Source organism: Glandiceps talaboti, chromosome 23 (genome assembly GCF_964340395.1).
Source record: "Glandiceps talaboti chromosome 23, keGlaTala1.1, whole genome shotgun sequence".
NCBI lineage: Eukaryota > Metazoa > Hemichordata > Enteropneusta > Spengelidae > Glandiceps > Glandiceps talaboti.
The window spans coordinates 2,579,985-2,603,880 of NC_135571.1; the positions used below are offsets into that span (position 1 = coordinate 2,579,985).

Genomic DNA, 23,896 nt, shown 5'->3' on the forward strand with positions numbered 1-23,896 from the left:
ACAAAGTACAGGTGCTCAGTATTATCAATGGTAACAGTCACCAAGATGGTGGTACCAGTAATTCGGCCAAGTGCACAACCGCAACCGATGCCCCAAACCCAGCCACAACCTAACCAAGGGAACATATTTCAGGAACAACCAGTCCAACTCACTATCCAAGGAGCAGGAGCCTATGCCTTAGAGGGCAACGGAATCTCCCCACCACCAAGCTATTCGGAGGCTATCGCTACTTTTCCAGAAAATATGGCATAAAGTATTTCTGGTTGATAAACAAATGAAGATTTAAACAAAACCGAATCCTCCAGGACATGTGGATGGATGTACTGAGAATAAGAAAATGTTCTTTTTTTCCAAATTATAACTACATATTCAGTAGGCAATTGAATTTGCAGTATAAACCCCAAATGACAGTTGTCCCTGTGAGTGTGAGATGCTGTATCGCTTGAACTTCAATAATCTTAAGTCTTGCTCAAAATGGCAAAGATACCACATTTGCCACAACTCTTGAGTTTTTCGTTGCAGCACACCTCATATATACGCTACACGCTGCACACATTTTCTATGGCTCCGGAGTGTTACTGCATTATGTACACATTATCGAAGAGTTGATAGGCGCTTTATAGACGAAAGAAAACGCCCGCGAAAGTTACACAATCTCAACTTTCCATGGAAATTCATTCCAGCAAATAGGCAACATTTTTGCAAATAGTATATTAAGAAGAGACCTTTTAAAGCATCTTTGTCTTTTCCATGCTTATGATTTAAACAATTATTCAATCGACCAAGAATATGAGTGGCGTATGGGAACTTGTAACTAATGAGTCGAAAAAACATAGCAAATTTAATTAAAGTTATCATTATGTATCAAGAATGTATCCATTTGAAAAAAGATAAATATTGAAGAATGCCAGTTAACCTTAATTGTAATAAATAATAGTGAAAATAATGGAGATTATGGACGTTTTGATTTGCATTTTCCATTATTGATACCTTCCGGTATTTGAGCTATTATTATACATACCGTAGTTAATACATTAAATATGAAACATTTACTGAAAATCACCAATTATGCAAATTATCCCTCACTGATTTTTGTATGCTGTTTACCAAAGTAAATCGGTTGTTGCAACTCCTTGGCAGATTGTTTCGAATTTATTTGCATTCACAGGAGTATTTTTTTACATAGGATGTCCACAGACAAACAGCATACAAGAACATATGTACAAACTGGCTGACAGGTAAACAGGCAGACAGACAGACAGACAGACAGACAGAACTGTAACATGTCTTACCCTCACAGAAGGAGAAAATGGGTATTACCATTAGTTCGCTAGTACTCATTGGCTAGCTGCCCTATCCTCGGGCTACTATAGTTTCGTTTAAAATGACTTAAGGTCGACACTGTGGGCGCTGACTCAGACAGATTGTCATGACCTTTTGGCTTTTTCCAGCAACCTCTCGAAGCGCGAATCTAAGCTCTTGACAGGACCTGTTCATTTATAACAGTGCGATAACAAAACAGCATCCAACTGTATTGAACTCTCTGCTAGTGTCAACCACAGCGTTTACGACAAATGACCAGGTCAACAACGGATCAATGAACTGAGAAACTGTGACCTTTGAACGCTGAAGGCTTACATTTATATATGCGTGGAATAGATGTTTCTCGTTTAACATTTTGAGACGATTTGTTAGGCGAGACCCTAAAATTTCTTTACACAGACATCCGAGCAGTGTCATGGACATTGGCGGAAAGGTTGTGTTGGTCACGGGAGGTGCACGGGGGATTGGCAGAGCAATTGCAGAACGATTCTTACTCCAGAACGCAAAGGTATGTTGAACAACTTCCGGTATAACAATTGCGAGTGGCTGTGTATGTGAGTTAATTTTCAACGTAACTTAACCATTCCGTTATATTGTTATGGTGGCGTGTTGTGTATGTGTGTTTGTGTGTGTGTGTGTGTGGGGGGGGGGGCTGTGTTGTGTGTGATTGTGTGTCTGTTTGCGGTTGTGGTTTGTTAATATGACCTTGGTGATAAGGGTAATGTCATTTAAAGAATCGAACAATGGAAAAAGCAAAACAGTACAAAGACAGTAGCAAAAGACAAGGTTTGTGGAAGAAGATAGAGAGGAGGAAACTTAACGGAGAGGCAGAGAAACATGATACCTATATTATTTTTTAAAACTTTTTTTTTAACCGATCGACTGTCACCCAAAGTTGCTATGCAAACGTAATTAGATACATAAAATACAGGTCACCAGTATGTTCAACACAAAAGACTGACGAATATTTTGTGTTTTATGTTACCCTCTGTACTTACCACAGAATAATACCTCAGGCAAGCAAAGGTGAACACGTTCCACCAGAAAATATGGAAAATGTACCCTGGTCGTTCCATGTCGTGTCATTGACATGTTTGTGGTACTGTCAATGCCTTCTACGTCATTGGTTTTGCCGGTACTCAAAACAAGGGTTAAAATATTCGAAATCGCCATTATTTTCCCCGTTTCTTTCACAGACTACGCTTGCAGAATTATATTTATAACAATCTCAATATTTGTCTTTATAAAGCTTGAAAATGGTCGTGATCTAAAGTAATTTTGTCACAAGGACTCGAAAGACTCGATTGGACAAGGCCCCTTAGGTCAGTATTCCAAATCATGTATAAGTTGGAAATAGTTTACAAAATAATTAAACTCTTATTAAATCTCCTAGGGCGTGAGCATTATTGACTTTCATGAAGAAAATGGCAAGAGATCCGAACGGGAACTGCAACAACAGTTTGGAGAAGATAAGGTTATATTTATCCATTGTGATGTGTCTTCAAAGGCAGATTTGGAAGGTGAGCTTATCAACAAATACAGTGGAAGCCAATTAGGTAGAAACCTTGATCTACAAAAACTTTCCTGACATTGCTACATCATATCAATGAATTTATCATGCCTGAAAATATGCAAATGTATCTTATTAAAATGTATACTGTATATTAAACAAAGATTGGTCTATTAAGATAATGGGAGCTAGCGTAAAGAAAATAGAGCCAGAGGCAATATATATTTATCGATTTAACAAAACAAAAACTTTAGCAATGTAAGTAAGATTTTTTGTAGAAGCAAACATTAAATGTAACAATATAAAGCATGGGAGGCCGATAAAGGTTATTTGAGATCAAGGGCTTTCATGTCATGTCCTATTATATATCTACAACACACCAAACTTGTGCTTTTGCCGATGAATCAACAGAACTGCAAAATAGAAATGTGTATTATTTTCTTTTAGAATTTTCCATGAATACATTAATCCAATGACGTAATATTAACAACATGGCATGCAAAACAAGTAATTTTGTTTGAATTTCAATTATTGATTTGTACATGATTATGTTGTGTATGAAGTCGTCCTCACTGAATACACCACGTTCTTCCCTTCTCCCGTTTCCCTTTCTCTTTCTAACCATACCTCATTATTCCATTATTTTGTCTACTTTCCAAATCCAATAATTTACAGACTCTTTCCGTAAAACTAAAGAAAATTTCGGACGATTAGACATTGTTGTTAATAATGCTGGTATTTCTGATGAATTCAATTGGGAAAAAATGGTGAACATAAATCTGGTGAGTATGTTTATATTTTTTGTGAAATCTAAACCAATGATTCACAACTATTGAAAACTTTTTTCTTAAGGTTCATAATAGTTGACGTGTACATGAAACAATAATATCGACAAAAATATCCAGTACATAAAAGTAAACACTCATTTATGAGGTAATGAACTGGAAGAAATGTCCTGCAGTCTGTTTCATGTTTGTTTTCACCTAAACTGTTTGATGATACAACCACGCATAAACCAATAACAACCACTCAACAACACATGGTACACGTTTGGAGGAAACAGACATAATTGTGACGACACTATATCTTGATTTTGATGTTTGTCATATTGCTTCATAGATTTTACTTTATTGAGATGTTGCTTGCACATTACTCAAAGACGACCTAATTTTACACAACTTGGATGACTAAGCCTTCCGTCCGCCTTTCAACAAAAGACAACATACATTGTTATCACAAGGATTTCTTATTAAAGAAACGTTCAAACTTGTTTCATCTACACTAACAACCAACATTCATTTCTCATTTTTTAATGAAAAGATGAAATCTTGTATTGTTGTAATTCTATACACATATAGAATGCAGTAATTAGAAGTACATATTTGGCAGTAGAGTATATGGGGATCAAACATGGTGGGGATGGTGGAGTTGTTATCAATACTGCTTCCACACTAGGTAGGAAAATGCTATATTTCTTCACTACATACATTTATAACTCACGCCATTTAAAAGATGACTTTGATAATTTTGCTGCTAGGTATCACCTTTTCAACAATAGACAAAACTGGGATAACATTTACTCGTGAGTGCACTATTAGTGCCGATTCAGCTTCAAAGTGACTGATCCGTTATGGTATCGATGGTCTATCTCACTTGTTTACTAGTCTATGTCACATTTCCTTTAACATTATACCGAATACACGGTTGTTTTCTTAATTTCAGAGAACATTGACATTATCATAAGCCATCAGCTCCACACTGTCAGAGGCAATTTTTGTTCTAACACCTTGACATGTGGCTTTGACATTATTGCCTTTCAGGATCAACCATCCAAATAATATTCTTTAAAACATTGTCACTTGACTTTAATAGCTTTATTATTCCCTTGTAGCATTTACATCCAGTGCAACAATACCTGTGTACACTGCCACAAAATATGCTATTGTTGGATTTGTAAGAAGCGTTTCGGTGAGTAGGTCTACACTGTAATTCATTTTCAATTTATAGAATCAACTTTATAATTACAGAAGGCCTTAGGATAGGTTCCAGTCTCTATCAAATGGGTCGTTGCTATGCCAGTACGGTCGTTGATATGTCAGGTAATTTTAGCGTTGCTGCTATACTAGTTTGTGTCACGGTATTTTGCTAGGTTTCTGGATGATGTAATGTTATATGGCTGCTATGAATTTACCTGATATGTTGGCATGTTCCGTCAAGACAAAAAGCCATATAATTATTCAAATATCTATTTAAAAAAAAGAATAAACGATATCAATAATAGTTGCTATATTTCCATCCCCAAAGACGTTATTTACCCAATGACAATGAATATACAATAACAATCTTACTGCCAGTTGTACATTCTGTGGCCTGGCCCAACATAAATCTTACCAATAGAGATATTTGCCTAGCACGATGATAAAATGTAGCAATGTTTGTAGGATTTTTGTTGAGTCAGACGATAAAATGTAGCAATGTTGGCAAGATTTCTGTTGAGTCAGACAATTAAATGTCACAAGCTTGTATTGATCCAAACAACTATTTGTGTAAGGTTTCCTGATTTTAATTGTACTTGCAAAATGCTATCCCGTCCCTTTTTTGTCACGCTTACTTGCTTTCCTAACCTGGAACTATTGTATTTCATTGCATAACTTCACAATGTATAATTATTCGTTTCATATATTTATCTTGTTACAGAAAGAGCAGATGGTTGTGGAAAACAATGTGAGGGTCACAGCTCTTTGTCCCGCTAAAGTGGACACTAAATTGCTTACTGACTGTCTGGCAAGTGGCTCTCGATATAGCAATGAACATAAAGCAATACTTGACGCACAAGAGGATGTACCGTAAGTTTCGTAATAGTAAAGAGAGTGAAAACTGATTCGTTTACCAGGACTCGGTGAAAACTTACAAATGGAATTCACTTTGTGATGAAATCTTAATATACATTAGACTGCCACTACACGAAAAGTCTAATTTAAGCACCTTTACCCTGCCTGTGACCCACCTAAACACTATCCCTGTCCAGGGGTAGTACGAGATGCAGACTTTTGACTGTCTACAGCCCCAAGTGAGAGATCAGAGGGAGTAAATTAAGTCAAAGGGTGAATTTCGTCTCATACTCACTACATTTACACATCCTCTGCTCAAGATCTACCTCAGAGGAAAGACATGGTCAAACATGATTTTTCGTATAGCTGGTATATTGATCATCACCCAGTCCAATCTCTGACATCATCCGACAATATAATGCGTGTATTATTTATTTTTAAATGTGTAATAACTAACACGGATACTTGGATTTGTAATGGTTTCTCTGTTATTTTTTGCAGTATGCAGTATATTACAGATGCTGTAATACGTTTGATTGAAGATGCAAGTCTGAATGGAGCGTCATGTGCAGTGCGACCTAACAAGCCATTCTATGTCATTGCAGAGCCTACATCTATATAAAACTCATTGTACATAACCGACAAACTATTCTTCATGTAATTAGACCATGGTCTCTGATTAAACACATTTAATAATAATAAAATATTAAAACATGGTAAAAAAAATAACATGATAAAGAATATAGTGTTAATACATAACTAAGAATAGGTTATTTTATATGATAAAAATGACAATGCATTGTTTGCATTATAGATTTCAAAATCATCGTCTGGTGTAACACAAGTCTTACTAACATATTGCTACATCCTATCATCTGGCGCGACAAAAACAAAGTGCAAATGCTACAATATGCACATTGTTACAATGTATACAACAGGCGAACATCTACTAAGGTAATAGTGTCTCGCCAAAAAAAATGAAGAAATGTTGGAATTAGCTAGGAAACGAAAACATAATGTTAGAAGGAACTTCACTGGTCAAGGAGATGAATTGTAGCAGTGGTTGTATGATTATTGTTGAGCCAGACAACGTAATGTTTTTGTTTTAACTGACTTCAGTTATATATAATTTAATTTCATAATTATTATTACATTATAGTTACTAAAGAGATGTGATTTACATTGAGAAGCTTGTTTGATTGGTTTAGATCGAAATCGCTGACAGTTACGGTTTCTCAAGCAATGCATTAGATAAATTAGGGTTTATCTTTGCTTCAAACGATTATCATCCATGAATATCGATATCGCAAAGATAAATTTACATTAACAAATTACATTAAAATTACAAAAGTGCAACCCAAACTCTTTACCTTGTGGTATTGTACTCATTGAAAAGAGACCTTTTTTATTCCCCACTTAATGTTCACATAGACAAACAAACTAATGTGCCATTAAAACACGTATTGCAGCGTTTTGGCAGTGAGAGTTAAGACGTTGATGGCGTAAAGTACATTTTATTTTCTTCCGTAAGGAAGGAGATATAAGAGGGCTTGAAAAGCCTGTGGTTTGTTTATGTATGTGTGTTTGTGTGTGTCTGTATCACCATTTTCGAACAAACAGCTGCATCAATTCGAACACACACACGTACGTACATACATACATACATACATACATACATACATACATGCATACATACATGCATAATTACATACATACATAATTACATACATACATACATACATACATACATACATACATACATACATACAGACAGACAGACAGACAGACAGACAGACAGACAGACAGACAGACAGACACACACACACACACACACACACACACACACACATACATACATACATATGGCAGGTTACTCAACTTTATTTTTTAGCAGCAATTCCTCCGACTCCCAAGCCTAAAATAATGATGGCTCACGTATAAGAGTAGTGCATATTACTAAATTTATTGAATTACACGTGGTCATTATGATTACAGAACAGTTAAAGCAGTTACATTGCAGATTTTATGTATGTTGACCAAACATCACCTGTACATCAAATTTTCATAGTAACGATATGAATACTACTAGTCCAGAACATTTCCCAATGAGATACCTTAACACTATCCCTATCAAATAATACTAATCTGCCAAGTATTTCGATTCATGTCAAATATATGGAGTTTTGGCTGTCGTAGATCATACATCAATACCAAACATTATGCCCCTTGATGAACAGAAATCACCACCAAGAACTTTGCTTAAATCTCAGTGGATCTTAAAGACAATAAGTCTTGTGATTGGCCACCCTCCGAGATGTGTCAGGGATGCCTCGATTGCATCACATAGGTATATATGCAAGATTCAAATACCTGTATATTTAGCAGGGCTGTTGTGGTGATTTCATTAAGACAGATATATGTGGTTCAAAGAACACATACCTTGGCGTTGGTACAGGATCCACAGATGATAAAGCTAATGAGAAACCTCTGCTATGCATCGTCCAGTTACAGGTATTTGTGATTGGCCTCTTTCCTAGGATTCGAGGTCACATGTGGCTTCGATTACGTCTTATGTATGCATATAAGATACAATTAAATGTATATTTACCACTGTTGGTGGTAATGTCAAATTTAAAACACATATCTGTGGCATGTGCCTTGGTTTTGATACAAGACCCTTAGATGAAAAAGTGAATGGCAAACACTGCTATATATCCTAGAGTTAGCAGTGCGAACTATAGACATATTCGTAGTTTATTTTGGATTGCTTTCATCACAAAAATACAGTTTAATATATTGATCTTGATTTCACAATATATAATAATCAGATCTTATTGGTTAATCAAATTGGAATTATAAATTTACATTTACAATATTACATGTCGCGAGTTTATGCGCTGAGCCTTAGTTTGGCATTAAAACTTGATCATTAAATAACTGAAAAGAACGTAATATATTTGCATATAAATTAAAGGTCGCTAGGAAAAATACAACGTAGCAGCGCATCGCCAGAGTAATTGTTTGTAACTCGATGAATTGCCAAAACTAAAAACGTGTAAAAGTAATTTCCATTGTATGTACAATGAAAAACTCTCACATACATCTTTTTATCATCGTACAAGTTATCGAGTCATAAAAACGGAGATGATCGACGCTGTTTCATATTGTATTTTCAAATTAGGAAAAAGGGAATTAAACATCAAAAACAAATAACCATTTGTCATCTACATGTGTTATAACTTAAGTGTAAAAGGTGTTTGACTGCAATATATGCAAATATTTAACATAAAGCCATAATTAATTGAACTATAGAAGTATAACTTAACGTTAATATTGATGCATACTTTCAAAAGGCACTGATATCGCATTCTTTGTTAGAACACTGAAAGTAAAATAGTATAGTTTTTCACGACATTTGCTATTGGTTCGTTCATTTATTATTGTCAATAGCAAGTGATGTTTAAATATGTTTCTGAAAGTATTATTACAATAAGTATGTTATAATCTACAGCAATAAATATGACCACAACATGTATAAACTTAACTTGTATCCCATTAATATGTATATAATAAATACCCCTTTAATAAATGGATGTCTCCCCATTATGCATATGTAATATTACTCCTTTTATATGTGTATAATGAAAACCCTTTACTGGATATACGATAAATACCCTTTACTGTGCATGCGATGCATGTGAATGCCTCACGAATCACTACTTTCAGGTTTCACCTGAAAAAAAAATGCAAGTGCCTCAAAGGTACTTCTATATCATTCGATAATGCTTAGAAATGACAAGAAATTGTCTGAAAAAAACCTTCACAAAATTGACCTGTATACCTTGTAAATCATCTTGTTTCACTCTTGCCAATATACTATTATCTGTACTAAGTCTTTTACTCTTCTCTCATTTCATAACCACTTACTATGGCTGCTAAGCGTATATAGGACTTGGCACTTTTTACAGTTACAGTATGGATACCCGGAGAAACGTCATGTTTAACTTCAAACATATGCAGAAGTCCAAGAGAAAACCCTGTGGACAGGGTAACTGGATTATTTTCATCGTCGTCCACCCAAACATTTACGGTATCACACTTTGGACATGAGAACGTACCGACCAGTACATTTGCTAACTTCTGTCCAAAAGCCTGTATGTTAATTTCAAAGGTAATCGTACTGTTGATCCTGGAAGGGTGCCAATGCCACTTTGTGTCTACACGACTCTTCTGGTCCATGTCGTCTGGTAATGCTCTTTCCCATCCATCATTATGTATAGGAAGCAGGGGGTATCTGTTGCCCGTTTCTGCCAAAACTGTCGACCAACACTGCGTGCCTGTTAAACCCATTTCTTTGAATAACGGAGGGGGTAGGTTTGTAATTTTCTTCATTTTTGTTGTGGTATCAGATAGTTTAGCTGACGATCTTTCAAGTGTATTATTAACCACCCTTTCGATAACACCATTGAAGATATTGGTCAGAATACGTGCGACTATTGAATGGTATTTGATACTTGGGTGATGACCATCAGTACTGACCAAGTCATCTAAATCCTCGGGATCGCCTTCTTCAAGCTGACGACAGTAAGCACTCTTCATATTAACAGATGTAATATTATAGTACTCCCTTAGTGGCTTACTGCAAGTATCTTCAGTACTAACACACTTACCCTTTCTGATCCCAGTCATAAAATTGACGTATATTAGCAAAGGCCCATTCGGCATGTTTAATATTTTCCTGGTGTATAATTCCTGTGATGAACAGCTATCAATTTGAGCAAAGTCATTAACGGCAAACTCTCCAAGAACGACATCAATGTCCGTCAAGTTCAAATGATTTTCCGTACAGTATGAGTGATACCGACTTCCTGTCGCACCAACTGCACCATTCTGAAGTACAACTGGGGTATTAAGAATATAGCTCAGCATTTGTCGAAGTTGTTCTGCATACAGGTTTTCAGTGCCGACAGTTGAAGCGGCAGATATTGATCCGCCACTTACTCCGATCACAAGCACTCGTCTGGTGAGAATCACATCCAGAATAACATTCTCTAGTTTGGATATTGGAAAGTGTATATGAGGAACAGTTTGCTCTAGCATTTCCATGTCATCAATTCCCCATTCAAGAAACTGTACGTGAATCTCCTTATTGAGGTAGTCCACCCTTTGTTGTAGATCGTGTAGCAATTCAGTTTGATCGTACTTTTTACCCTTAGTATTATATTCCTTTGTGGAAACCTCGGTTTCATCTACAAACCTGTGCCATTGTTGTGTAGGATTAACATCGCCGTCACCATGGTAGCATTTTGGCGATTGCTTGACATTCAATGTTGTCGAAATCCAATAGGTTGTAGCTATTGAAACCAATATAATGATTGAACCGGCGATTCGAGTTATCTTCATTTTAATGTCAGTGTCATGTATTCGAATAGACGAACCTTTCTTGAATACTTGAACACCTAGACAGATCAAGTAAGATAAATAATATTTATATTAGAAAGCAAACAGTTTTTGTTGCGATATAAAGTTACCGAGAAATCCAATTGAATTATTCACTGACAGATAGTGTTGCAGTTCCTCTGTTAGCAAGAACATGCTGTAACAATATCGTTGACCATATTGCCTCAGGGAAAAAGATACACTATACAAAACATTATATTTGACTATGACAGTCCATCCGGGGTACAGGTTGGTTGAGTAGAGGATGTGCAAATGTGGGGAGTTTGAGACGAAGGTCCACCTTTGACTTTTGGTGATCTCTCCCCTGGGGCTGTAGACAGTCAAAAGTGGCACTGCGTCTCGTACTACCCCTGGACAGGGATGGTGGTTGGGTGGATCACAGATAGGATAAAGGTTCCAAGGGTAACTTAGACTTTTCGTCTAGTGCCACATTATTAAAACATGGAAACCTACAAATATTTACGACACTTCATTATATCTGACACGTTGCAACACACCTTACCTCAATGAAATGATATGCTTACTCTGGATCACCAGTAGTTTTAACCCAAACGTAGAGATACTCTATAGTAGTTAAGAGCACAGAGAGATAATTAGTTCATGGACCAAAAAAAAGAGCACAAATATTTTAAAAAACTCTATCAAAAACGACAATGGAGACGTGTCTTCCAGAAACTCACAGTATTGCTAGTCACCTTAGAATAGATATTATACCTACACTTTGTACGAGTATTAAATAGTTTCAATTTATTCAGTTAAATCTGAAATAATGAAAAAAAAATGTTAAAAGTACTGTGACCCCGAAGTGACAACACAAAACATAGATTTTAAAAACAGACACTTTAATTTTCTACTTAGAGGCTTACAAAAATGCCTATCGTCGACATTTTAATTTGACAACAAAACATAGTTTTTGTGCACGAAACTGAATTTGAAACATCACAAACTAAAACTGTAAATATACAAAACTGATTTGAAAACCAGATTTTAACTGAATGCCTCCCATATTAAAGGACAAAGCCATAGATTTTGTTCCTACACACAATGTTGGAAAGCAAAATTCTGAGGTATAGCTATTATACTTGATGTCTCCTTGTTATCGAAAAAAATCATTACAATTATGCAAATGAACAATTAAGTTTTTCCAATCTACATAAAAAACTACAAACATATATTTTGTTATGTTTGATGTATGTACCAAATTATGTGGAATTTTAAGCATGCATTCTTAAGATATAGCGTTAATGAAAATCATTAATTATTAAAATTACTCATTAAAAGTTAAAGCTATGTCAACAAACTTTATAGAACATTTTGTGCGCATTAGTATGGTTGATAGATGGAAGAAATAGCTTGAATTTTCTCAGTTTGGTTTCTGTTACTTGTTTCAGTTTGTGTTGCTTTGAAATTTAGTTTTACATGTTTACAGTTCTTTTCTAATTTTTTGAAATTAAATTATATGTATGAATAACAATGGTTTGTTGTTGGACTTCAGGTTTTGATGTAAATTTAGCATTTTTGTGTTTAGAATATGTTAACAAGTTGTGTATTGTTTTGTCACTTGTAGGCCACCGTACAAAAGAGCCGATAATTTTTGTTTGTCTGACCTAAATCCAAAATATCAGAGTTTAATTAACTCTAGACTGTTTTTTTCTGTAATAGTTTGTTTGTAAGCTGTTAATCTCTATTCGGGATTACACACTACTGTAGACTGTCGTGTCTGATTCATTAGTTGTTTCCATGTAAGACCATAATGAGATTAAAATCCGTTTGAATGGAAATTCAACTTCTCCAATGCAGGGATACATGTCAAACAACACGTTAAATAATGCAAATTAGTCTAGCAGCAAGGCTGCAATTTGTGTACGTGTGGCTTTCTTTGAAGAGATGAAATATAATAACATTGGTAGAGTACAGTATGCGCTTATGCATTTTATTAATATATCTATCTGTGAAACCTGCCCAGTAATAACACGTGTATTATTTATGTATTCAAATTTCATCAAATATCGTCATTACAATGCCAGCTGTTTGTGCACAGGGGCTTGAAATCGGTTTCATTAAATTTCGCCACTACAACACCAACTGTCTGTGCACAGGGGCTTGAAATCGGCCATATTGTTTACAATTTTTATGTGTGTGCAACTTGTACTCTTTTTTCTTTTTTGTTTATCGTTTCCTTTTTTTAAAGCATCCTTTCCCTACAAGGTGTCATGTATATGTGCCGCCCTTTGGGGTAGGGTTTTTCGCCATTTGGTCTAAAATGGGTACTGTCTTTTTAGAGCTAAGTCTAAAATAGGGTGGTCTTTTCAAAATTTTTCAATTTGTTTGGATCAAATTGGGGTCCTGGAAGGAACTCCTTAATAAATTCCCGACTAGTTCAGAATTTCCGGGAATTTACCCGGGAATTTTCCCCTGCTAATTCACTGGTTGATATGTTCATATTGGTGACTATGTTAAAGCACCCCCCCCCCCCGAAATGCTTGTTCTTAGATATAGCCCCATAATGCTTTGTTACTTTAAATGCGCACGTGTAACACTGCATTCATCGTTCAACCATGCCTTCAACATTGATCTAAAATGGGGTCTTCTAAAAAGTTGAACGGTCTAAAATGGGGTATTGGTTTTGGGTCAAAATTGGTCTAAAATGGGGTCACCCCTGTCAGACTTGGCCAGTGGCGCGGGGGGGGGTCGCTGAGCAACACAACATATTCTTTATATTCTTGTCATATCACAATCAACACAACGTACATGACAGTCTTGTCGCATCACAATCGACGTCACGACAATTAGACAACGCTTACTTTCAATTTTTTACAAAAGTCATGAGTTATACAGAAAATAATTTCTGCACAATGTCGTAAATCACAGTCCTCTTTACGGCAATGTCCAGAACGTACTCGCAGAAAATATTGTGTTCTGGCTTGCAAGAGCTAGCGTTTCTGCAGGGATGTAAGACATTTGGGGATATATGAATAAACAACAATAGATAAAAAAATTCCATGTGTACTGAAAGTATTCTAGCGGTATACCTTTCTTCGAAATGTTCAGACCAAGTTGGCATCCATTCTGATTAAAATCTGATGTGGAGAAAGTGGCTACATGCCTTTATTTACCTCTATTTCTAAAAAGCATGTAGCTGCTTTCACCACATCAGATTTTAATCAGATTGGTTGGCATCCAGACGACAGCATAACGCTAAAAGGTGTATGCAAAATTCCCTGTGGAGATAATAACCATAGCAACTTCACAAATCTTTGATCAAATTCATCATCTCAAAGTCAAAGTCCTTCATGGTAATCATGACGTAATGTACAGTAATTAAGTATTGATAGCATGGTACCTGTGGAAATATCAAAACGGCAATTATGTCATGCGCAACACACTGACTGAGGAAAATCTCATCAAGAAGCAGGATATATTCATTTTTAGTGTACGTTATTTCATGCCTCCAGTGTAATTTTTCTTCTAACCACCCTCTTTCATCGCCGATGTACGGTGTGTCGAGTATCGTAAACCGTGATGAGAGTGCCCCCAGCGGTGATTTACTTTAACCGGGACTTCAGCAAGTACCAGGCGTAATTAACGTAACACCTTCCGTGAGACAAAACCCTTTAGATTTTTGCTCATGTTAGCCACATTGTAATTATTTGCATACAAAATTCTGAGCTATAACTATCATAAATGATTACGTCTTCAATGACACACCACACAATATGAAATGTGTAGCTTGCAAAGGTAAGATATTGCCTAATTACCGCAAACTATTAATTATGCAAATGAATCATTACGAAAGCTACTCAAGCCGGATACATACATTTTGTTATATCAATGTAGGTAACAAATTATTTGAAATTGTAAGTTTGCATTCTTTAGTAATTAATGCAAATCGCTGATTGTGCAAATGACTAATTACAATTAAAAACTTAATCAGAAAATTACATCAACCATGATATGGTATTGATTGTTTTCAAATGGTTAAATGTCTAAAGATAGGACAGGCAGAAAATTGCTTTAGTTTGGCCCCATGGTGTAATGGTTAGCACTCTGGACTTTGAATCCAGCGATCCGAGTTCAAATCTCGGTGGGACCTTTTTAGTCGATCTTAGCATTTCCAGGCTGTTTACATTGAGCTAAAATCGATATCATAATAATAATTAATTTAATATTTTAATTATTTGATAGCGTATCAGTAAAAGTTTAGCTGATTTGATGAACTAAATTTCTGTTCTTTTTTTTATGAATATCAAAGTTTAGTCGACTTCGTGATCTCATTCCTGGCCCCCCATGTGAAGTAGAAGATCAGAGCGCCACCAACGGACTGTATTTGCAAGTCTAGAACGTGGTTTACCTATACAAAGTATTACGAAAAGCTAAACATTTAGGCAAACACATCAGGTAAAACACACATCAACTAGATAAGTCGAGCACAGTTACTGTAACAAACGTTCCGTTACTGATTCCTTCGAATTCGTTGCACATGTGGATGCTCTGTACCGCGGCTGACCCTATATCATCGTGTATAATCTGTACTCGGGGGGTGGGGGTGGGGGTGGGTGGTTTCCACTGCCCAGGTCCAGGTACCACTGCCTCCCCCCTGGGTGTTTACTGTACTGATCATTGCAAAATGGTTAAGTTTGAAAATTGGAAAACTTTATTTGGATTATAATTAGCCAAGATAAGAACGGCTTGGAGCATAGCGTGTAGGGTCTATGCTTAGGGCCGGGGTTTCCTTCGAAAGCAGAACGTGAGTCAAGCCAGTATGAGGTAGCGTAATCTCTAGTTAGTCTGTACGAAACAAAGTGTATTGTCACACCTATTAGCCAGTACACATGTCTGTACTGAACCTCAGAAACTATTCTTTCAGTTGTCTAAGTCTGAACGGAATATATGAGCATTTCATAATGAGAAGACGGACACGGGATGATGAACGTCCCAAAGGTTTAGGTGAGTTCGTGATCACCCGCCACAAAACAAATAACATTAGCTCTGGTAGAGGACTGCTAATCCTGCACATGTCAAAAACCGAGTCAGCATTTTGACAGCTAAAGGGCATAAATCATTCTCGCAAACCAGAGTTATTATCACTACATTTCGTGGCACACTCGTTAGGAACGTTGCCGTAAAACAGGCCGTGGTTTGCGACGATGGGCATAAAAATACTTAAGGTGATGTTGTAATAGCGGCTAAACTGTGTATGCACAATTCGTTGTGGAAATTATAATCATAGCATCCTCACTTAGCTTTGATCATTTTATGGGTGGAACGGATATGGATCAAGTTGCATAATATAAATGACTATTTGCAAATAATATTAATCTCTAAATTGGTAACATATTAAAGCAGACGCTGTACCCCGCCTTGCTCATTTGATTGCTAACATCAACCTAGCACAGGTCGTACAGCTACATAATATCCGGACTGGAAATATATTCTACGGTAAGTTCTTCTCCGTTAAACATTACAAAAGTACTGACTGACCCGTGGTTATTGTACCATGGCCATACGAAAGAAATGAATTCAACTGACCTTGTCCTTAATGTATAAACTCAGAGCAACGGGTAGATAATGGACGAGGTAGACGAAATCAGTGTTCCAAATGGCTCGATCACGTACACCTGATTTGTTTGTTACAATCACAATTCATGACATTACTGCATTGCTCTAAAGTGGGATACTTGAGCTGTAAGTTTTTGTCGCCTTGTCGACCGATCGACACACGCGTGACGCCACATGATAAATTCGTTATATACAATTTTGTAATGCCATCAAAACAGACAATATATACTTACTTCATTAGCAATTGTTTGTTCTATTCCCTCTGTCTCTTTCTTGTTCTTGCTCTCGGACTCTATCGACTAACTGATTGCCTGTCTGTCTGTCTGTCTGTCTGTCTCTGTATCTCTGTCTCACTCTCTCTCTCTCTCTCTCTCTCTCTCTCTCTCTCTCTCTCTCTCTCTCTCTCTCTCTCTCTCTCTCTCTCTCTCTCTCTCTCTCTCACACATGGTTGCAGGTGAAGAAATGAAGATGGCACAGAAACTAAAATCCAACAGACGGCATGACAATATCCCTGGATGTAGATGTCACTTTAGAATAATTTTCCCCTTATTACTCGTACTACTATTTCAATTGTCATTAATGATTTGGATCAACACAACAACAACAACAACAACAACAACAACAACAACAACAACAACAACTACTACTACTACTACTACTACTACTACTACAACTACAACTACAGGATATGATGGACAGAAGGCAAAGAATGTGGCCAGTATGATATGTTCTGATATAATCAACAGAAACGTGAAATCAAACAATGAAAATATCACTACCTCAGGTTTAATAATTAAGAACAATATTACGCCTGATAACATGTTTGTACCAATTACACGCAATTGTTCCTTCTTTCTTCATTCAGAAGGATATATTAATAAGCCTGTTAGTCAGGAGGAGATTAATTTCCCCCTGGCCTTTAGCATAATGATACACACTTCGGCTCACCAAGTGGAACAGTTGTTGAGAACCATATACAGACCTCATAATATATATTGTATTCATATCGATAAGAAAGCTCCATCTGAACTACATACAGCCATGAAGGCGATAACTAGTTGCTTTGATAATGTATTCATAGCTTCACGTCTAGATCGTGTCGTCTGGGGAACAATAACGCAAGTGCATGCAGAACGGAGCTGTCAGAAAGAACTTCTAGTACAAAACCAGAAATGGAAATATTTGATAAATCTGACTGGACAGGAGTTCCCTCTGAAAACTAATCTGGAAATTGTTCAAATCCTGAAACAATTCCAAGGTCAAAATGATATAGTGACATTGGCATTGGCAGTCCCGAACAGAACAGAGGTAAGACATTACATCAGAGAAGATAAACTTTACAGGACAGAAATAAGAAAAACTGAACCAAAACCAGAGGGCATTGTACTTTACAAAGGAGGTGTACAGTCTGCACTCACACGTCCGTTTGTCAAATTTCTTCACACCAGAAACATTGCTGAGGTATTGCTTATTTGGTTGAACGATACCGCATTCCCAGATGAGGTGTTTTCTCAGAGTTTAGCCTCCCTCCCCGAAGCCCCAGGCGGACCTGGAATAATTGGTTCTGCCGCATCTGTTTCAAGATTAGTAAATTGGAAAACTATGCCCCATTGTAAAGGTATTTTCATCCGTGGTGTATGTATCTTCTCATGGCAGGATCTACCATGGATTGTTAAACAGCCACAATTGTTTGTCAATAAACTCAAAGTGAATTTCGATGCTTTAGCTTTGCAATGTCTAGAGGAATGGATAAACTATAGAACTTTTCATCCTATTGAGATGAACTTAAACTTATATCGGACTTTTGCAAAGGTTAGGACTGTAGAGGCTCTTAGAAACCTCGAAAAATGGGTAATTTAAGCTATAGACAGTAGAGAGTACCCTGCTAATGCTTGGTTTTGTTAAGAATGGTAGAGTACACTGTATTCCGACATTAGGTAGACATCCATAGCTAGAAGACCCACACAAATTATTCTCACCAACCCTGTCCTGTGTTGTGATTGTGTATTCCCTTTGAAAGACACAGGTGACAAAATTTGACTAAGAAGAGGTCTGCTGTATACAATGGGTCGTGTCATTCTGGAAAACAAACAAAGCTACAGCAAATTTCTCAATATCATACAGTGTTTCCATTTGATACAACTATGCAGAAACCAATAAGAAAGTGGACATGCTACACTTTAAGACTAGTGGAACATTGAATGAGTACAGTTTCTTGCTACATTTTGTCTTAGTGACATGAACTACATATGTCACCATACAGACATCAAATGAACACCGCAAAGGACATTTTACGCGCCGTACATCGTGTGTTTGATACTATGAAAAACACTGGCGCCTGAATGTCTGAATGGATTAACTGTTGCAATAAATTTAAATGGTTTATTTCATTTAGAATAAATGAAACAAAAAAAAGCGATCTTGCTATTGAAGTGCGACATGTTCGGTTTCTTGTTGGTTTCTGCATGGTTGTATCTAACAGAAAAGCTGCACGTTATTGTGAAATTCACTGTAAAGGCTTCTTGCCAAAATAACGTTGACAAGGTGATTTGGGATTGGGAGCTTCTAGCTTCGTGTGTTCCCCAAGATACTAATTGCCGAAAGGGAGGTCTTGTTCAGAGCCCCAAAACATGGGAGTCTGGGTAACTAAGACTAGGAAGTCATTAGAAACATCATCCGCTGTGAATACAAGTGAACCAACATCGCGGTCAATAGTTTATTACCCTGGTAATCGAGCCGTCGGTTAACCAAGATAGACCATAGACAAGATGTGTATGTGGATAGACACAATGATATGTTGATACAACAGTGATGTTATTGAATGGACGTTGGTTTAATTATAGTCTCAGTCTGGAGGCGTCGCTGAAAACTAGTTTATTTAGAGTTACACGAACCTGCAGTGCTGTTTTGGGACTTCGAATGGTTACGCTATGTTGATCTCAGGGTGATTACCACAGAGGAAACTCGATCCCCCACTTGTGTAATCTACCACATCGAAGAACGATATATTTAGTTTGCATCAATCTTAGTAAACCCAAAGCTGGATTACTAGAGTCGTTTATCAAAACATCACAACAATGGTTTTAGTTTATATATATAACTAAATCGTTTGAAAGATTTTGTTTTCCATAAATTGATTTTGTGAAAAAAAGACAATTTCTATTTTGTTATAAATCATTTATTAAGCAAGCTTGTTTTGTCAATAGACAGGTCGCTGTTATTAGAATGTATTATAAGAAGTTGAACGATGGGCGTCTGTCAGTTTGTATTGCTATGAGATAATGAGTGCGGTCATTTTTTTTAGCAGGGGACAAAGACGTGTGGTTTTATTTACCTCCCGTAAGGAAAGGTTATATTCTAGGTGTGTCTCTATATTTTTTAGATCTATCCTTTAAGGAAGATAAAGTTCAAACTTGTTTTTTTTTTCCTATATTGTGTTCTATTATTTTTTCTGAGTAAACAATTTGACGTAATACGCAAACGTCTGTAATTCATTATTTGTACGTGCATCAGCCACGTGTGTGTGTGTATATATGTGTATGCTCGTGTGCGTGCCTACTTAATATTACTTACACGTACGTACGTACATACATACATGCATACATACATACATGCATATATACATACATACATACATACATACATACATACATACATACATACATACATACATACACACACACGCATACATACATACATACATACATACATACATACACACATACATACATACATACATACATACATACATACATACATACACGGACCATCGAGGCATATGGCAGAATCCTTACCAAAATGTTTTTTTTTTGATCAGGTGATTATGAAAGAAAGTGTACACGTTAACTTATAAATGTCATTGCACTTTGATACACTGTATTATATCGGGTACACTTACACTGACGTAAGGTGTTTGTAATGAATATTCATAAAAGGTTGTCTTTGGCACGTTACGCCATGGGTCCAACATAGTTTTTTCGCTCCCGAAGTGATGCGTCTGTCTGTCTGTCTGTCTGTCTGTCTGTCTGTCTGTCTGTCTGTCTGTCTGTCTGTCTGTCTGTATGTATGTATGTATGTATGTATGTATGTATGTATGTATGCATGCATGTATGTATGTATGTATGTATGTATGTATGTATGTATGTATTACGATTGCCTTTATAATCATTATTCAGCTCCAGTAGGGCGATTCCCAAAAATCCTGTATAACCAAATGTTGTGGTTTGCAGTAACTTACTCTTGCTGCTAAAATTGATTCTCTATATCTAAACTACCTTCACGATATCGATATTCCTTATTATCTACGGTTTTCTTTTCAGCATCTAGTAAGGTATGTTTTATACAATAATATACAAAGTAAATATATGTAAATACTAATACAATTAAGACAATAATAATCAGTATCTTCTTAGTATAAACTTGCCATCTTTGAGATTCGCTATTAACAACATCCCAAGATCTTACCTTTTCAAAATGTTGATACAAGTTCAAGGTTATTTCTGAAGGTTCGCTGGTTCTATTGTTTATCAACTCCTCTAAACAATGTAGTGTTATCGAATCACTTTCTCTGTGAAATTTATTGACAAATAAATGAGGTTGTTGAACGATCCATGGAAGATCTCGCCAACTGAAGACACACACTTCTCGAACAAACTTCCCTTTACAAGAAGATGTTTTCTGCCAAACAATTAATCGTGAGACCGCGTCGTGGGATCCATCAACTCCCGGGCCTCCTGGAGCTTCGGGTAGGGAGGCTAAACTTTGGTAAAATGCCTCATCGGGGGATTCGGTGTCATTTAACCATATAAGGAATTCTTGGGCGATGACGCTTTCGTGTAGAAATTCTACAAATGGTCGTGTGAGGGCGGACTGTACACCTCCTTTGTGGATGACAATATTTCCTGGTAGGGGTTCCGTTTTTTTCACTGAAGATCTTACTAACCAGTTGCTATTTTCATAATGTCTGAAAGCTGTTCTTCCTGGAAACACCTTTGCCAACGTTACAATGTCATTTTGCCCCTTGAATAATTTCAAAATTTGTACAATTTCTAAATTAGTTTTTAGAGGGAATTCCTGTCCAGTCAGATTTATCAAATATTTCCATTTCTGGTTTTTCGTCAGTAAATCTTTCTGACAGGATCTCTCTGCATACACTTGGGATATACTTCCCCAAGTAACTTTCACTAGTCTCGAAGCTATGAAAACGTTATCAAAACAACTTGCAATCGCATGCATTGCTGTATGAAGCTGCAACGGTGATTTCTTGTCGACATGAATACAGTATACATTATGTGGTCTGTATATGGTTCTCAACAACTGTTCCACTTGATGGACGGACTTGTGCATCACAATGCTAAATGCCAAGGGAAATTCAACCTCCTCCTGTGTGACAGGTTTATCAAGATACCCTCTAGATTGAAGGAAAGTGGCACACTCACTCACTTCGTTAAAGTCTGAGTCGTTGCCAGAGACCATGTGCTGAATCAATGCATCCATTTTTTCGCTAACGATGTCTTGTGTTCGTAAACGCCCATTAATCAAATCTGAACACCGAATTCCTGATATGCTAGTCTCCCATTTATGAGACTGTGGCGTCATGAACACAATGAGGGAAATTGCTAAAAGAGTAAGAAAGAGAATGACTTTGTTGTGATGCTTCCAGATTTTGGTACCAACACACTTCCAAGGAAAACGAGCCATTGAACTTCTTTTTCTTTTGTATTGTCAAATATGCTACTGTAACTTGTTTTCCTGGAGAGAGAGAGAGAGAGAGAGAGAGAGAGAGAGAGAGAGAGAGAGAGAGAGAGAGAGAGAGAGAGAGAGAGAGAGAGAGAGAGAGACAGACAGACAGACAGACAGACAGACAGACAGACAGAGACGGACGGATATACAGTCAGTCAGACACAGACGGAAAGCGAGTCAGACAGTATAACAGACAGCGAGTGAACGGCAGTGACAGACAGACAGACAGACAGACAGACAGACAGACAGACAGACAGACAGACAGACAGACAGACAGACAGAAGGCAATCAGTTAGTCGATAGAGTACGAGAGCAAGAAAGAGACAGAGAATATAAGTTGTTAATAAAGTAATTTTTGTAATGTAGTAGCTTATCTCATACGAGTATCTCAATAAGGAGTACACCAGTTGCCTATCTGGCAGCAAATGTTTCTTCGTGAAATAAAAACGAAAGTAAATATTTATAGATTATTAACGTGTGCGGCAGTGCACATATTAACGCCAGCTTGCCAGACATGTACATAAACGCCAGCCAGAGAATAAAGTGCATATCATAGGGGTGTGTGTTTTTCTTAGATTGTTATTTTCCTTGTCTACGGGCTAATTATAACAACATTGTGATTATACGTTTTGACCTGTGAGGAAATAACACAAGTATAGACATTGATACATTTGTAGCAGCAGGATTCGTATGCTATTTTAAGAAAACGGAAGCAATGATACATGTCCCTGTCTACCACAAGTACTCGAATCGATCTGTATGATTTTTAAAAACCATATGTATATCTTATTTACTATACATATATATTTTTTAATCATACAATTTGATTCGAGTACCTGTGGTGTATACTGTACATCTTGGAACTCTCCTTTTTGTTGCGCTAAATTTTCAATCATATAACTCTGGTATTTGACAAACGCTCACCTAATGATGAATGTGTCGAAGTCTGCAAACTTATAATATATGTCTGTTTTGCTGGCATTACAAAAGAGCATATAAAGAATTTATCACGTGACGTCACGGTTGTGTCGGTCGGTCGGTCGGTCGGTCGGTCGGTCGACAAGACCAGAAAAAAATTCCAGCTCAAGGCTCTCACTTTAGACCAATGCAGTAATGTCATGAATTGTGATTGTAGCCAACAAATCAGGAGTGATCGAGCCATTTGGGACACTCAGTGGTTTCGTCTACCGAGTCCATTATCTACACATTGCTCATAGTTTGGTGATAGAGTCCATACATTGAGGTCAAGGTCAATTGGAATCATTTGTTTCATATGACCCTGTACATGGTACAATAATCACTGGCCAGTTAGTACTTTTGTGATGTTTAACAGAGAAGAACTTACCGAAGAATATCTGGTCATTTCGGATATTACGACCTGTGCCACGTTGATGTTAGCAATCGAATGGGTGAGGCAGGGTACAGCGTCTGCTTTAATATGTTACCAATTTAGAGATTAATATTACAAAAA

At 36.8% G+C, this 23,896-nt stretch overlaps 3 protein-coding genes and 1 non-coding gene across 4 annotated transcripts; 3 read left to right on the forward strand and 1 right to left on the reverse strand.

The window, feature by feature from the left end:
* Positions 1–1,464: 1,464 nt before the first annotated feature.
* Positions 1,465–7,090, forward strand: LOC144452921 (15-hydroxyprostaglandin dehydrogenase [NAD(+)]-like). The gene is made up of 7 exons (XM_078144132.1): positions 1,465–1,831; positions 2,717–2,843; positions 3,509–3,615; positions 4,192–4,288; positions 4,725–4,801; positions 5,531–5,679; positions 6,166–7,090. The coding sequence occupies exons 1-7, from the start codon at positions 1,739–1,741 to the stop codon at positions 6,284–6,286; spliced, it is 771 nt and encodes a 256-aa protein (XP_078000258.1). The 5' UTR covers positions 1,465–1,738; the 3' UTR covers positions 6,287–7,090.
* Positions 7,091–15,145: 8,055 nt separating this feature from the next.
* Trnaq-uug (transfer RNA glutamine (anticodon UUG)) lies at positions 15,146–15,217 on the forward strand. The gene has a single exon. It is a non-coding gene; the product is annotated as a tRNA-Gln (tRNA).
* A 2,285-nt stretch (positions 15,218–17,502) lies between these two features.
* On the forward strand, positions 17,503–18,543 carry LOC144453141 (beta-1,3-galactosyl-O-glycosyl-glycoprotein beta-1,6-N-acetylglucosaminyltransferase-like). Its single transcript, XM_078144419.1, has one exon. It carries the CDS (start codon positions 17,503–17,505, stop codon positions 18,541–18,543), a length of 1,041 nt encoding a protein of 346 aa, XP_078000545.1.
* Positions 18,544–20,928: 2,385 nt separating this feature from the next.
* On the reverse strand, positions 20,929–22,281 carry LOC144453142 (beta-1,3-galactosyl-O-glycosyl-glycoprotein beta-1,6-N-acetylglucosaminyltransferase-like). Its single transcript, XM_078144421.1, has one exon. It carries the CDS (start codon positions 22,279–22,281, stop codon positions 20,929–20,931), a length of 1,353 nt encoding a protein of 450 aa, XP_078000547.1.
* Positions 22,282–23,896: the final 1,615 nt, after the last annotated feature.